The sequence below is a fragment of the Xiphophorus couchianus genome, chromosome 3, assembly GCF_001444195.1.
Source record: "Xiphophorus couchianus chromosome 3, X_couchianus-1.0, whole genome shotgun sequence".
Lineage (NCBI taxonomy): Eukaryota > Metazoa > Chordata > Actinopteri > Cyprinodontiformes > Poeciliidae > Xiphophorus > Xiphophorus couchianus.
In genome coordinates this window covers 17,615,396-17,627,739 of record NC_040230.1, presented here as the reverse complement: position 1 = coordinate 17,627,739, position 12,344 = coordinate 17,615,396, and the positions used below count along the sequence as shown (strand labels likewise).

The window sequence follows — 12,344 nt, the reverse complement described above, 5'->3', positions numbered from 1 at the left end:
TTTGGTAGTATGTGTAAGACGGTTTGATTGTATGTGTAAGGGTTTGATAGTACAAGTGAGAGAGTTTGATAGTACATGTGAGAGTGTTTGTAAGTTTTGGCCCATGGGGCCTCTCATACAAGGCAGTGATGAGCCTGCACACAGACAGGAGGTGCATTGGCTAGTCCTCTGGTGTGGTCAGAATCACCTGGAGTTTAACCTGCTCAAGACAGTTGAGATGATGGTGGACTCCCAGCCCTCACTATCCTCAATAACCCTGTGTTTACTTCAAATCCCCTCTGGCCACTATAGGAACCACCCTTTCTTGCAAAGTAACTAAGATGGACCATACACAAAGACACAGTTCAGAAGAAGGCCCAGCAAAAAACTCTATACTTGTTGGAGCAACCCAAGTAGTACAACCTCCCATGAGCTGGTGGTCATCACCATTATTCAATCTGTCCTGAGCACATCCATCATGGTGTGGTTTGGCTTGTCCACAAAACAGGAAAGATCCAAACTGCAACAAACAAGAAGGTCAAGAGGATCATCAGGACTGACCTACCCTCCATCAACTACTTGTACAGGTCTAGGTTTAGCAAAAGGGGAGCCGAAATCCCTGTGGACTCCAAGCATCCAGAAACTGTATATATACTGTATGTAAAAACAAGCAACAAACATTTGTGATCATGATAGATATTAACCCACTTTGTTGTGGAGAACTGGATATCTCTAAAATGTATTTTACATATTTTTCTTGCAGAAATTCAGAGTAGTTGTCTGGTGTGTGTGACAGTTGCAGAAATTTTGAATTGTACTTTTGCTGTCATTTAATAGAAATCCAACTAAGGACAGGGTTTGCAAATTAGCCTGTGACTAGAAAACCTTTGCTGCAACAGACTAGTGACCTGTCCAGGGTGTACCCCGCCTCTCGCCTGGAACTTTAGCTGGAGATAGGCACCAGCACCCCTCCCGACCCCACTAGGGACAAGGGTGTACAGAAAATGGATGGATGGATAGATAGAAAACCTTTGCACAAAATAACAGTTGCTCTGTTTTTCACATGTAATATTATTTAATGTGCTGTTCTTATTTAAATAAATTTGAATTGAATTGAGAGCAAAGCGGAACCGAAGTGAAACAAAGTAAAACAGAATACGAATTCAGCGGGTCCCTATTCTGATTATTAATTTGATCTCAGCGAAACGATGCTCAGCAAAACACACACTCCCACTATGGCGTCAGATGAAACCGAATTTATGTTAAAACGGCTTGCCATACTCCCACCACCTTACAGGAAAGAAACATTGTAGTTACGTAGTACGTCCTAAACCCTCTCCTGGTGCTCATTGGCTGAAACTGTAGGGCCGTGCTGCGTAATCCTGTTACCTGATTGGACAGACCAGCTGTCACTTATGAACGTACGTTTACGTCCCCCTTAAGGTCAAGAGGAAAGAAGCATGGCCGCTGTGCTCAGAGGTTCTCTGTGCCTAGTAGGAAGGTGTTGGAAACATGTTGACATTGCGTGCGGTACGGAAAGTTAATTAAGACTTTGTACATTTGTGCTGTCCTTTGCTACTTTTTAAAAAAGCAGAGCAGTTAAATGAAGGCTATTTGCGACACAACAGTGGTTTACCTTGACATGTTTTGGGTAAAGTTCGGGATATTTTCCGCTGAAATGATTGTATCTGCTATTCTACGGCCTTGTTTTACAAATTAAATATCGCGTTTTTGTTCATATTTACCTGTTAGACTGTTTAGGAAGGTTAGTGCTAGTATTTCTTGGTTTTAAAAGCCTATGTGATAGAAATCGTCTGCATTCCATCATGTTGTCCTACTGTTAGATCATTTCTTAGAATATTTTGTCAGTAGCATAATTCGTAATTCTGTACATAAAGTATCAAAACATGCGCGGTCTAAATTAGCATAATATGGGATTTTATGCATCTTAATATTTACCCATTTCATAATTTTGTTACAGTTTTCACACGGTCCATGGCCTCAAAAACACAAGTGGGGTTTGTTGGTCTGGGAAATATGGGAAACCCAATGGCAAAAAATCTGCTGAAGCATGGCTATCCTGTTATTGCAACAGATGTATTCCCAGAAACCTGTAAAGAGATGCAAGAGCTGGGTGCTCAGGTAGTGTATACTGAATATAGATTCACATTTATATTTCTGTATATATATATTTCTGTGACATGTTTTGTAACATTAAAATATGTTACTTTTGTTGTACAGATTGTAGACAATCCTGCAGAGGTTGCAGAAAAAGCAGATCGTATTATTACCATGCTTCCCTCTAGTCCTAATGTCATTGATGTGTACACGGGACCTAATGGCATTCTCAAGTACAATTTAATTTCTCTTTAAATGTTTGCACTAAAGATCACTTGGTCTTAAAATGAATTAATCTAATTTATTTATTTTTTCTCCACAGAAAAGTAAAGAAAGGATCCCTCCTGATTGACTCCAGCACCATTGATCCATCTGTTTCTAAAGAAATGGCTACGGCTGCTGAGAACTTGGGGGCAGTCTTTATGGACGCACCTGTATCAGGAGGTATATTTTAATCAGATTTTTCTTATTTGTGTTGTGTATAAAATATTAAAGTCATTGTCCAGTTGTTTAGGAAAGTTAGTACTAGTATTTCTGGTACTAGCTAGAAATACTAGTACTTTTCAAAACAAGATTCACACTTGTTTAAAAAAATACAAGCACTGAAACATTTCCCCCAATGTGATGCAGAACATATAGCCAAATATGTCCAGAAGCGAGTGAGGCTACTAATACTACTACTAGAAATACCGGTATTTCTAATACTAGCTAGAAATACCAGTATTTCTAGTACTAGCTAGAAATACTAGTACTAGAAGCTGAGTAAGGCCAGGTATTTCACACAAGCGATTTGCACACAAGCTCCTTGAAATAAATGAAGTGGTCTTGATCCAGACACAATTGTTAGGTTAAGAGGCTGGTAGGATATGTCATTTTTTGTTTTTGCATTTAAAGAAGAAACTGTCCAGTCTGATAAACATTTCAGTTTAATTATATTATTTATTTTTCATATAGAATTGTTATTTTACCATGATTTCTTTTAAATAAACAGATGTGTAGGTATGCATAATCAGTTAGAATGGAACTGAATTTTTAGTGCTGTAATTTGTCAAGTCTCTGTTATTTGAAGGAGACCAAGACTGACAAAGCACACTGTAAAATATAGGAAGATACTAAATGAAATATGTGTTGTGAAAAAACAGACAGACACCTGTTTGGGCATAGATGCTTATTAGGTTGACCTAATTCTCCTGCAGTCTACAAATGGGCATAACAGAAATTTGGCTTCAAAAACCCCTTTTTCACACACCTGGTATTGCTCTTCAGCCCCAGTCATCTTCATCTTCATTTGCATATCCTGTGTAGTTCGTACCTGTTTTTTTTTGGAACCGCCTCAGTGGTGGTGGAAGCTGAGTCAGGCCAGGTATTTCACACAAGCGATTTGATTGGCACCATTTGTTATTTGGTCCCTTGGATTTACGTCACTGGATGAGCAAAGGCTGTATTTGTGGAAGAATGCGTACAGCACCAACTGGATGGGGCAACCTGCAGCAAACAAATATACCAAGAGATTTTTAAGAAACTGGCAGGCCCACGGTAAACGCATAAAATTAAGTTCTTGGACCACCGACCACAGCACCTGCACTCTCGTAGCTTGCACATGTTTCCACATTTCATGCTTACATGTTGCCAACAGAGACACACCCATCTTGGCTAGAACCAAACCAGACATAAACCTGCTAGAGTGAGACTTGATTATGTAGAAAGTGCCAAATATTCTTTTTTTGGTTAGATAGCTGCAGGTATCTAACCTGCAGCTTTCTGCAGGTTAGATACCTCCAGCTATCTAGGTTATGTAACATTTGAATTTTCATCAGTGTTTGTCAGTTTTTTTTAACCATAATGTTATTCTTTTGTTTGTGATTGTGATGTTTTTTTTATTTTATTTTATTTTATTTTATGTGGAATGATACCACTTCTGCACAAAAATGTGTTTCTGATACTTTTGGGAGACTATAGAGGGAAATAAGTCCTCAGTGACTCTCCAAAATTAGGTGATAATGTTGTGTCAAAGAACTTTGAGTGATTCACAAATTTAGAAAATGTTATGTTCTTAGTGCCTTGCAAAACTGTTGGTATTCCTTTAAACATGTACATGCTCTCACTTTACAACCACAAATTTTAATTTCTTTCACTTTGATCTTATGTGACAGACAAACAAAAAGTGGTACATTGCTAATTGAAGTTGAAGGAAAATGATATATGGTTGTAAGTCTTTCAAAGAAATGTGTGAAATGGATGTGTATTTAGCCTGCTTAAGTCTTGCACTTCAAACAAAATATAGAACAGCCACTTCAGAAGTTATCTAATGAAGACATATAGTCCACCTGTGTGTAATTCTGTCTGAGTAAATCTGACAATTATATTAGGTCCTTGGAGATTTTGTAGAGAACATTAGTGAAGTAACACCATCAAATCAAGGAACACTCCAATCAGGTCTGGGATAAAGTTGTATGGAATGTTAGTTTGGAACTATATTATGAAATAACTTCTTACACAGTCTTGTTCAGTCAACTATTATACATAGAAAGGGGTTTGGTACGGCTGCAAACCGACCAAGTCTTGACGTCCCACCTAAACTGACAGGCATGGATAAGGAGAACATTAGTCACAGAAGCATTCAAGAGCTTTGGATAGCATGTTAACAGGACAACTACTTGTTCTGCACTCCAAAAATCTAACCTTTATCAAAGAGTGGCAAGAAGGAAGCCATTTTCATAGAAATTGAAGAAGACATGCAGGCAGTTTGGAGAAACCATGTAAGGGACACAGCAATTACTTGGTTATAAAAGTGTTGAAGGCTATTAAAGCCCTTTGAATTGCCTTGTTGCTGAAGATGTGCTATACAAATAAAGTTCCCTTACTTTGCTTTGATGTTACTGATAACAGAGGTTACAGTGGAGCCACACTGAAGCTGACAATTTGAACAGAAACAAGAAGAACCTAAACTGCAACTGTAGTTGATTCAGCTCCTGCTGAATATATTTACATGGACTATATCCTTGTTCACACTGTAGAAAATGTTTTGTCTTTGTCAGATCCATATTTCCAACCAATTTATCTTTAAACCATTTTCATAAACAGCAAATGATTGTTTCAAGGCGACCTATTTTAGAGTAGAATGACCTTTAATTGCCAATTTCCATTTTTTTATTTTTGTACCTGCAACAAATTGAAAAGCAAATGAAAGCACAAAGTGGCACTCCAGCATTTCCCCTGTCATTATCCAGGGATGTTACCCGATTGCAATTTTCTGGCCAATTACCGATACCTAAAAAGCCTGGCTGACTTTAGCCTACACTGATTTGTTTAAATATATAAATGTATAAATATAGCAACATAGTTGCAAATTTGGCCATTGTAAACTGAGTATTGATAATTGCAGCCCTCTCTCAGTCCCTTGTTGTTGTAGAAAAGATTGGTGGATAAGATTGGCTTCACATGCATGTACTGGCTGATTGCCAATGACCCAGAATTAAAGAAATTGGAGCAGATTAATCTGCTCACCCCTAAAAATCTATCCACTGCAGTATTCCTTTTTGGGAAACACTGCACTGGTTACAAACATAGTTTCTTAAGTTTGGAACCAAACTAAATCAAAGGTACCAACATCCATAAAGGATATTGACATTTATATCGTTATCTTGTCTACTGTTTTCCAAATACGGATGTCACACTTTTAAATATTCTTTTTTTTCTAAATGAGGGCTGAGTTGTCTTCTACTCACTGGTTGCCCAAATTAAATAAAATATGATCATATTGTGATTTAAGTTTTGCTCTAAATTAGAAAGTATCCCATGCCTTCAAAAAAATTGCAGTATCAAAAAAATAATATTAGTATCTCTGACAAGATTGAAATTTTATTATTGTGACAGCCTTGCTGTACATACATTTTAATCAGGGTAGACGGCACAGTATTTTTATGTCCTGACATAAATCTCTGGTTCCCATGGCTGCTTTGTCTTGTCAGAGTAGTCTCTTTATGTTCAATTGAGGTTGGTCTGTTTTATGGTTGGCCCCTGAAGATTAGTAAAAATTTATATCCTTCCTTCCCATGATGGCCCACATGAATTGGCATTTGTCCTGCAAATGTCTGTTTGTGGTGGTAGTGATTTAACCACTGGAAACTAAAATGCATGTCATACTTGCATCAATCCCAAGGTTTTGGTCCTTTTTAATAAAAAGGTTTGAACAACTCAGTTTGTCACTCAGCAATTAAAAGAAATACAGTGGCAGTGGTTAAAGCTTAGACATAAAAGTACATGTGGAAAGAAGAGACTGCTATAATTAAATCAACATGTGTCTTAAAGATGTTTTTGTTTCATGTTTAGTAGGCAGCTGTCTCTTTCTGTCGTTGAGCACAGCTGGTAAAATACGTTTTGAACACAGCACCAATTTTCTAAGTAAATAAATTTCCAAAGGTGCATTTGACATAAAAATCTCAGCACATGTTGGTAACCACCCATTCAGCCCACACATGCAGACGAACACACCACAGATTCCCACAGATTATGATTAAGAAACCTGAATGACAGGAAAAGATTGAGCACATGAAGAAAAATGGGTGGAAAATGGCATTGATAGTCATTACCCAAGCTGAAATATCTCAGTAATCAGAAATCCTGTCACTTAGTGCAAATTAATATAATTTAATATGAGTGGGGCCGTAATCTGGAAGTGGAAAGAATATCATAACACCATAAACTGCCCACTACCAGGTGCTCCCCACGAGATTTTAAGAGAGGGGTGAAAAGAACCATTTAAAGAGTTGAGTGAGAGAGAAGTATCATTTGTGGAAAACTCTAGAAATAGTTGAAATTAGTAGGTACAATAGTTTCAAAGGAAAACGAGCAATGCACTCAACCACCATGGCCTGTATGCATGATCTCTACAGACTTCACTGGGGAGGACAGAGTCTGGTCAGATAAGATAAACAAACTCTTTGGATATTAAAATACACACCATGTATGTTTGGAGGTCAAAATGCATTGCAAACTATCCCAAAAACACAATACCAACAGTAAAGTTTGGAAGTGGCATTATTATAGTATGGGTCTGTTTTTTGGCACACTGCACTGGGACAGAGTTCATATATTGAAGAACATCTGTGGTACGACTTATTTGCATTTATGGACTCAGTAGGTTGTTACTGGTGATGATTTCATGTTTGTTGCACTTTAGGAATATTTTAGGGGAGGTTATGAGAGGTATTGATCATGTGTTAAATACTTATCCTACCTTCTGTGTCTACTTTACAACATGTAGTTGCTATAAAATGACAGAGGCTAAGGATGGTAAAAGGGATCATATTATTCATTTTGTTCTGCCAAACATATACATTCATATGTTTGAGAGACAGTCATGTTGAATGTACTTTCTTGAAAACTCTAATAACTAATAAAATTGACTAAATTACTTATTTTAACAAGACCACCAAACAGGTTAGCAGTTTTCCATGACTCCGTTATAGCTTCTCTATTTATCAATCCACCAGACTTCTAACATTTACATCATTACATGAGAAAAATATTTTATTAAGGAATATCTCTAGTGTATGCAGTGTAAATATTTTACCCTTAGGCTGTGTCTCTGATTTAAATGAAGGTGGCAATTTAAAAAACTAAAATACTTACATCCATTTCAGTCCCTTTCCTTGAAGTTAGTCCATTTTATAGTAGGACTCCACAACTATAATAAAGATTTATATGCATGTTAACCCATGATTGTGCACACTGGATTTAGGTTTTCCTGTTTCTGTCTTGAACTGCTGTGTGCTGCAGCAGGAGTTTAATGTCTGCACACCATACGTTGATAGTCCTTTCAATCACAAGGTTGTACATCTTCTAGATAAAACAACACATTAAGCCTTTTCCAGGAGATCTGGTGCAACCCCATGCCATCTGAGTGCCTTTTGGACTTGCTGTTACTACTTTGTATTTTTTTCCCCCTTAAAGGAACTGATTCCTTTAAGGAAAGATAAGAATATAAGATTAATTTGACCAAAAGACAAATTGTGCAATTGTTTTTTTTTTGTTTTTTTCAGGCGCTTTTGAGCCCAGAAACACAATCTATGATACTTTGCTTTTAAGGCTAAGTCTTTCTGGAATTTAAATCAAGGATGTCTTCATAATTTATTTTTTTTCCCCTATTACCAATTAGAGTGAATCAAGATTGTTTTCTCATGACTCATTTACCATTTGGAAACTAAACGTACTGATTTAATTGTAATTTATTTTCCAGATTTATTCCGTGGAACTATTGTATCAGAAATCTGATTTATTCCAACTAATTGTAGTTTCTCTTGTATAAGAAAATTTTTTTAGTGCGGGTTCCATACCTGCTAGGTTTGACAGGGTGAAATGTTCCAAGTCTCTTCATTTATTGTTGTGTTACTGACTGGACTCCTGCGTTTAGATATATCTTGATTCATTTGTAGAATCTGATGTTCTTTGTTAAATGTAGATGTTGAGGATAAACTCTGAAGCTGCAGTTGATCCTTCTTCTTTTATCTGCGTTGCCTTCTGCAACACTTAGCTCATTGTTTCTGTCCATTAATGCAAAAATGCTTCGAGCAGTCTTTGTCTGAGGATTAGAGAAGGGGAAACTTTTAACATTCACCTTGGCACTTCTCCACTGGCTTCCTGTAAACTTAAGGATTAATTATAAGACTGCGCTGGCTAACTCTTTGGCACCCATATGTTTTGCACCTGGTTATTGTATAGTGTCAAGATTTTAACCCTGTATGAACCTGAACCAGAACCAGCTGTTCCTACATCTAAATGAAAAGCAGCGTGAGAACAGACAGTCAGATTTTCTTTTCATGCATCAGTTTTTTCAGGGCTTCCACCGACTGCACAACTGCTTAAAAAATGGTTTGAGTCACTGAGTCAAACCCTTTATCTAGTGTGTGTGTGTATGTGTGTGTGTGTTTTATTGGCAATGACTACATCTAAACTCAATAATTGAGATTGAATTTGGATCACAATCTTTAACTTCAATTCATGCATATATGTGTATCTATGCTTGCAAATGCTACAAAAATGTTTTTCAATTACTGGCATGCTTAGACTTATTAACAACATGTGGTTATTATTTTACTAGCATTATAAATGTAAAAGTATTTCTGTTTTTAAAATGAAAGCAATGCTTAAAGTAAAACTGTGTTAATTTTGCTGAAGGTTTTGTTGTAAGAGTCTCTTACACCTTTGTTTTTTAATAGACAATTATTTTATTCTGAAAAATCCACTGTCAGGAAGAGACATGTTGTTTTCTCTTTTTAGATTAAGACATTTTTGCACAGTTTGTTTTTCTCTGTTTTCTGTAATGTATATTTTCTTTTTTCTTTCTCTAGTACATTACAAAATTGTTGGATATGACTATAACTTTCTAATAGATTAAATTACATCAAATTAATCTGAAGGATTAAAAGCATGAAGAAAGAGAGAGAAAATATGGTCTGTGAGTTAATTCGAACGGCTTTGGTGGTTTTTATGAAATGTAAACTTTTATATAAATTAAATAACCATGCAACATACGAGACTTAGAACTGCTCCTTTAAAACTTTTATTAGCAATTTAAGTTTGACCTATTTAATGATGTGTGCTCCATTTTTCATTCAATGTGAATTTTGGCTAATGAAACCTGGCTTTATCGTCATAGCAACGTGTGCAAGCATGCTTTATTTTTCTTCTCTAGGTGTGGGCGCTGCCAGTTCAGGTAAACTGACTTTCATGGTCGGAGGAGCGGAGGAAGAATTTACTGCAGCCAAAGAGCTTCTCAGCTGTATGGGAGCTAATGTGGTTTACTGCGGTCAAGTTGGAACGGGACAGGTGTGATTACCTTTATAGCGTTGGTCCAGTTTCATGGCGTTTTCCTGTTCACATAACAACCTTTTAGTAAGATAAATATGTAAAGTATGTGTGTGATAGTCAGTTATTGAACAAGAATATTTTCTCACAAACACCAATAATCTGAGTATTTTGGTTTCTAAATGCTTTTATGTGCTCATGTAATTACAGGCTGCAAAAATTTGTAACAACATGCTTTTAGCCATAGGAATGATTGGGACCTCAGAGACAATGAACTTGGGAATCAGGTAGATAATAATGATAAACATCGAAATGGATAATTAAGTATGTTCATAAGTAGCTGAAATATAATCCCTGAAGCCCATTCTCTTCACCCACAGACTTGGACTAGACCCAAAGCTTTTGGCCAAAATATTAAACATGAGTTCAGGCCGCTGCTGGTCCAGTGACACCTACAACCCTGTGCCAGGAGTCATGGAGGGAGTCCCATCTGGAAACAACTACCAGGGAGGTTTTGGCACACAGCTGATGGCTAAGGTCAGATTATTCACCACGCATTCACAAGTAGGAGGGATGGGGCTGTTTTTATGGTTGTTTTGGTAACCAAAAATAACCTCATCAGCCTGTGAACATAAAGATGCTGGGTCTGAGCTGTAGGGTCATATATGTTAAATTTAAATTATTATTTTTTTGTTTGCATTCTCACAATTCTTTGCAACAAGTAGTCATACATCGTCTTTTTGTAATGATTTTTTTAAAGTCAGAAACTGAATGAAAACTGATCTGATGAGATGTAATTATGCAACAACTCCTATATTTTTATATTTTGAATCTTTCCACAGGTTCTGGTATTCCTAATTCTACACACAGGTTATTTTAAGATATTGTTTGATTAGAAACTTTTACCTAGCATCAAAGTTATAACTCAAGCCTGCTGTGTTAAAGCAACTTGACTGAATCAGTGCATTTTTCACTACACTCACCAGAATTATCTAGACGGGCTTATAGTTTTTTGTTTTTTTTGATAGTGTAGACATTTCTTTTCCATAAAAGTAAACATTCATTTGATGCATAGTCGATTTTTCATTTTTATATGTCTACTCTATTTTTCTATTAATAGTCTATTAAGAATTGAATTGAATTTGCTCTGGAAAAACACTTGAAGCCATCCAGTAAACTAGTTGAGCTACTTTCAGACAGAACATGCTGTGGCGTGTGTGTTACGGCTTGTGGTTTTGTTTTCTGAATGAAATTTTAAGTCCTGTTGGTTTTTCTAATGTATGTTTGCCTTACATTCTTTCTTTCTTGCTTTCCTTCTTTCTTAGGACTTGGGTCTGGCACAGAACACAGCCACCAACACGAGGACTCCTGTCCCCCTCGGCTCCTTGGCCCACCAGATCTACCGTATGATGTGTGCGCGCGGTTATGCCAATAAAGACTTCTCCTCCGTGTTCCAGTTCCTGCGCGAAGAGGAGGGCCAGTAACATCCGCTTCCACCACTCCGTCCACGACGTTGCCACGTGCCTCGCCCTGCACAGGACTAACATAGCGTGTAGATAGGGTGTATTGTGACACAGAGACTTTATTTTTGCCCAAAGTTAGGAAATACATGAAGCCCTATAGAACTACGGCACAGTCTGATGGGTCACTTGAGCACTTCTGTAATGTTGGAAGTTAAACTTCAGCTGTGATTAAACTTTTTTTTTTTCTATAAGACACTCCTTTCTGTTTAAATCCCATGTGAATTGTCACTTACACGAAGAGGAAAATCCCTGAAACTTTGATTATATTACTCTGTGAATCCTGAATAACTGCAATATGGCTTTATTCTCTACATTTTTATCATGTTTTTATTTCTTTACAATGGTCTTTCTGTTCACACTAGGTTTTTCTGTTGACAATGGAGTTGTTACTTTTAAATGTAATATGCTGTTGTAGAATAAACGCAAAGTACTCATTGTCTTGAGCTTCCTACCAAATAATTTAGTCCCTGCCTTCTTCTATTAATGTTTTTTTCTTAAGGTGAACATGACGGAAATAAGTAAGATATTATTATTGTAATTATTATTTCCACAACTAAAATGAACTTAAAAGAATTTTGTTGTTGTTGCTACAAAATTTAAATGTTATTAGTTTATTGCCAAAAATAACTTCATTTTTAATTAGAATGAATTTAGCCTTTAGCTTGTCTGAAATGTGTGCAGTTTTGCAGTGAGAGGATATTTCATGCCCCTGGAGGCATCCTCACTCTCTACCACATTTGTCCACAAACTGAGTGACTGCTGAAACCGTTTGGACAATCTTTTGTAATGCTAGAAGCATAGCTGCTACATTGAAAATTGCATGTAATTTCTATGTTGCCTCCCACTGTAATCAGGCGCAGTATTGCATGCACACACACACACACACACACGTGTTGGCCAGAGAAGAACTGCAGC

The 12,344-nt window shown here is 36.8% G+C and overlaps 1 protein-coding gene across 1 annotated transcript; it reads left to right on the top strand.

The window, feature by feature from the left end:
- Positions 1-1,369: 1,369 nt before the first annotated feature.
- On the top strand, positions 1,370-11,873 carry hibadhb (3-hydroxyisobutyrate dehydrogenase b). The gene is made up of 8 exons (XM_028012915.1): positions 1,370-1,509; positions 1,961-2,121; positions 2,221-2,330; positions 2,420-2,541; positions 9,794-9,927; positions 10,117-10,193; positions 10,287-10,443; positions 11,232-11,873. The coding sequence occupies exons 1-8, from the start codon at positions 1,440-1,442 to the stop codon at positions 11,388-11,390; spliced, it is 990 nt and encodes a 329-aa protein (XP_027868716.1). The 5' UTR covers positions 1,370-1,439; the 3' UTR covers positions 11,391-11,873.
- Positions 11,874-12,344: the final 471 nt, after the last annotated feature.

Excerpts from the sequence above, each read along its gene's own strand:
- hibadhb (XM_028012915.1), top strand. The coding sequence starts at position 1,440 with ATGGCCGCTGTGCTCAGAGGTTCTCTGTGCCTAGTAGGAAGGTGTTGG. Across the intron at positions 1,510-1,960 it reads ACATGTTGACATTGCGTGCG|TTTTCACACGGTCCATGGCC; the intron begins GTACGGAAAGTT and ends ATTTTGTTACAG. Across the intron at positions 9,928-10,116 it reads GTCAAGTTGGAACGGGACAG|GCTGCAAAAATTTGTAACAA; the intron begins GTGTGATTACCT and ends ATGTAATTACAG.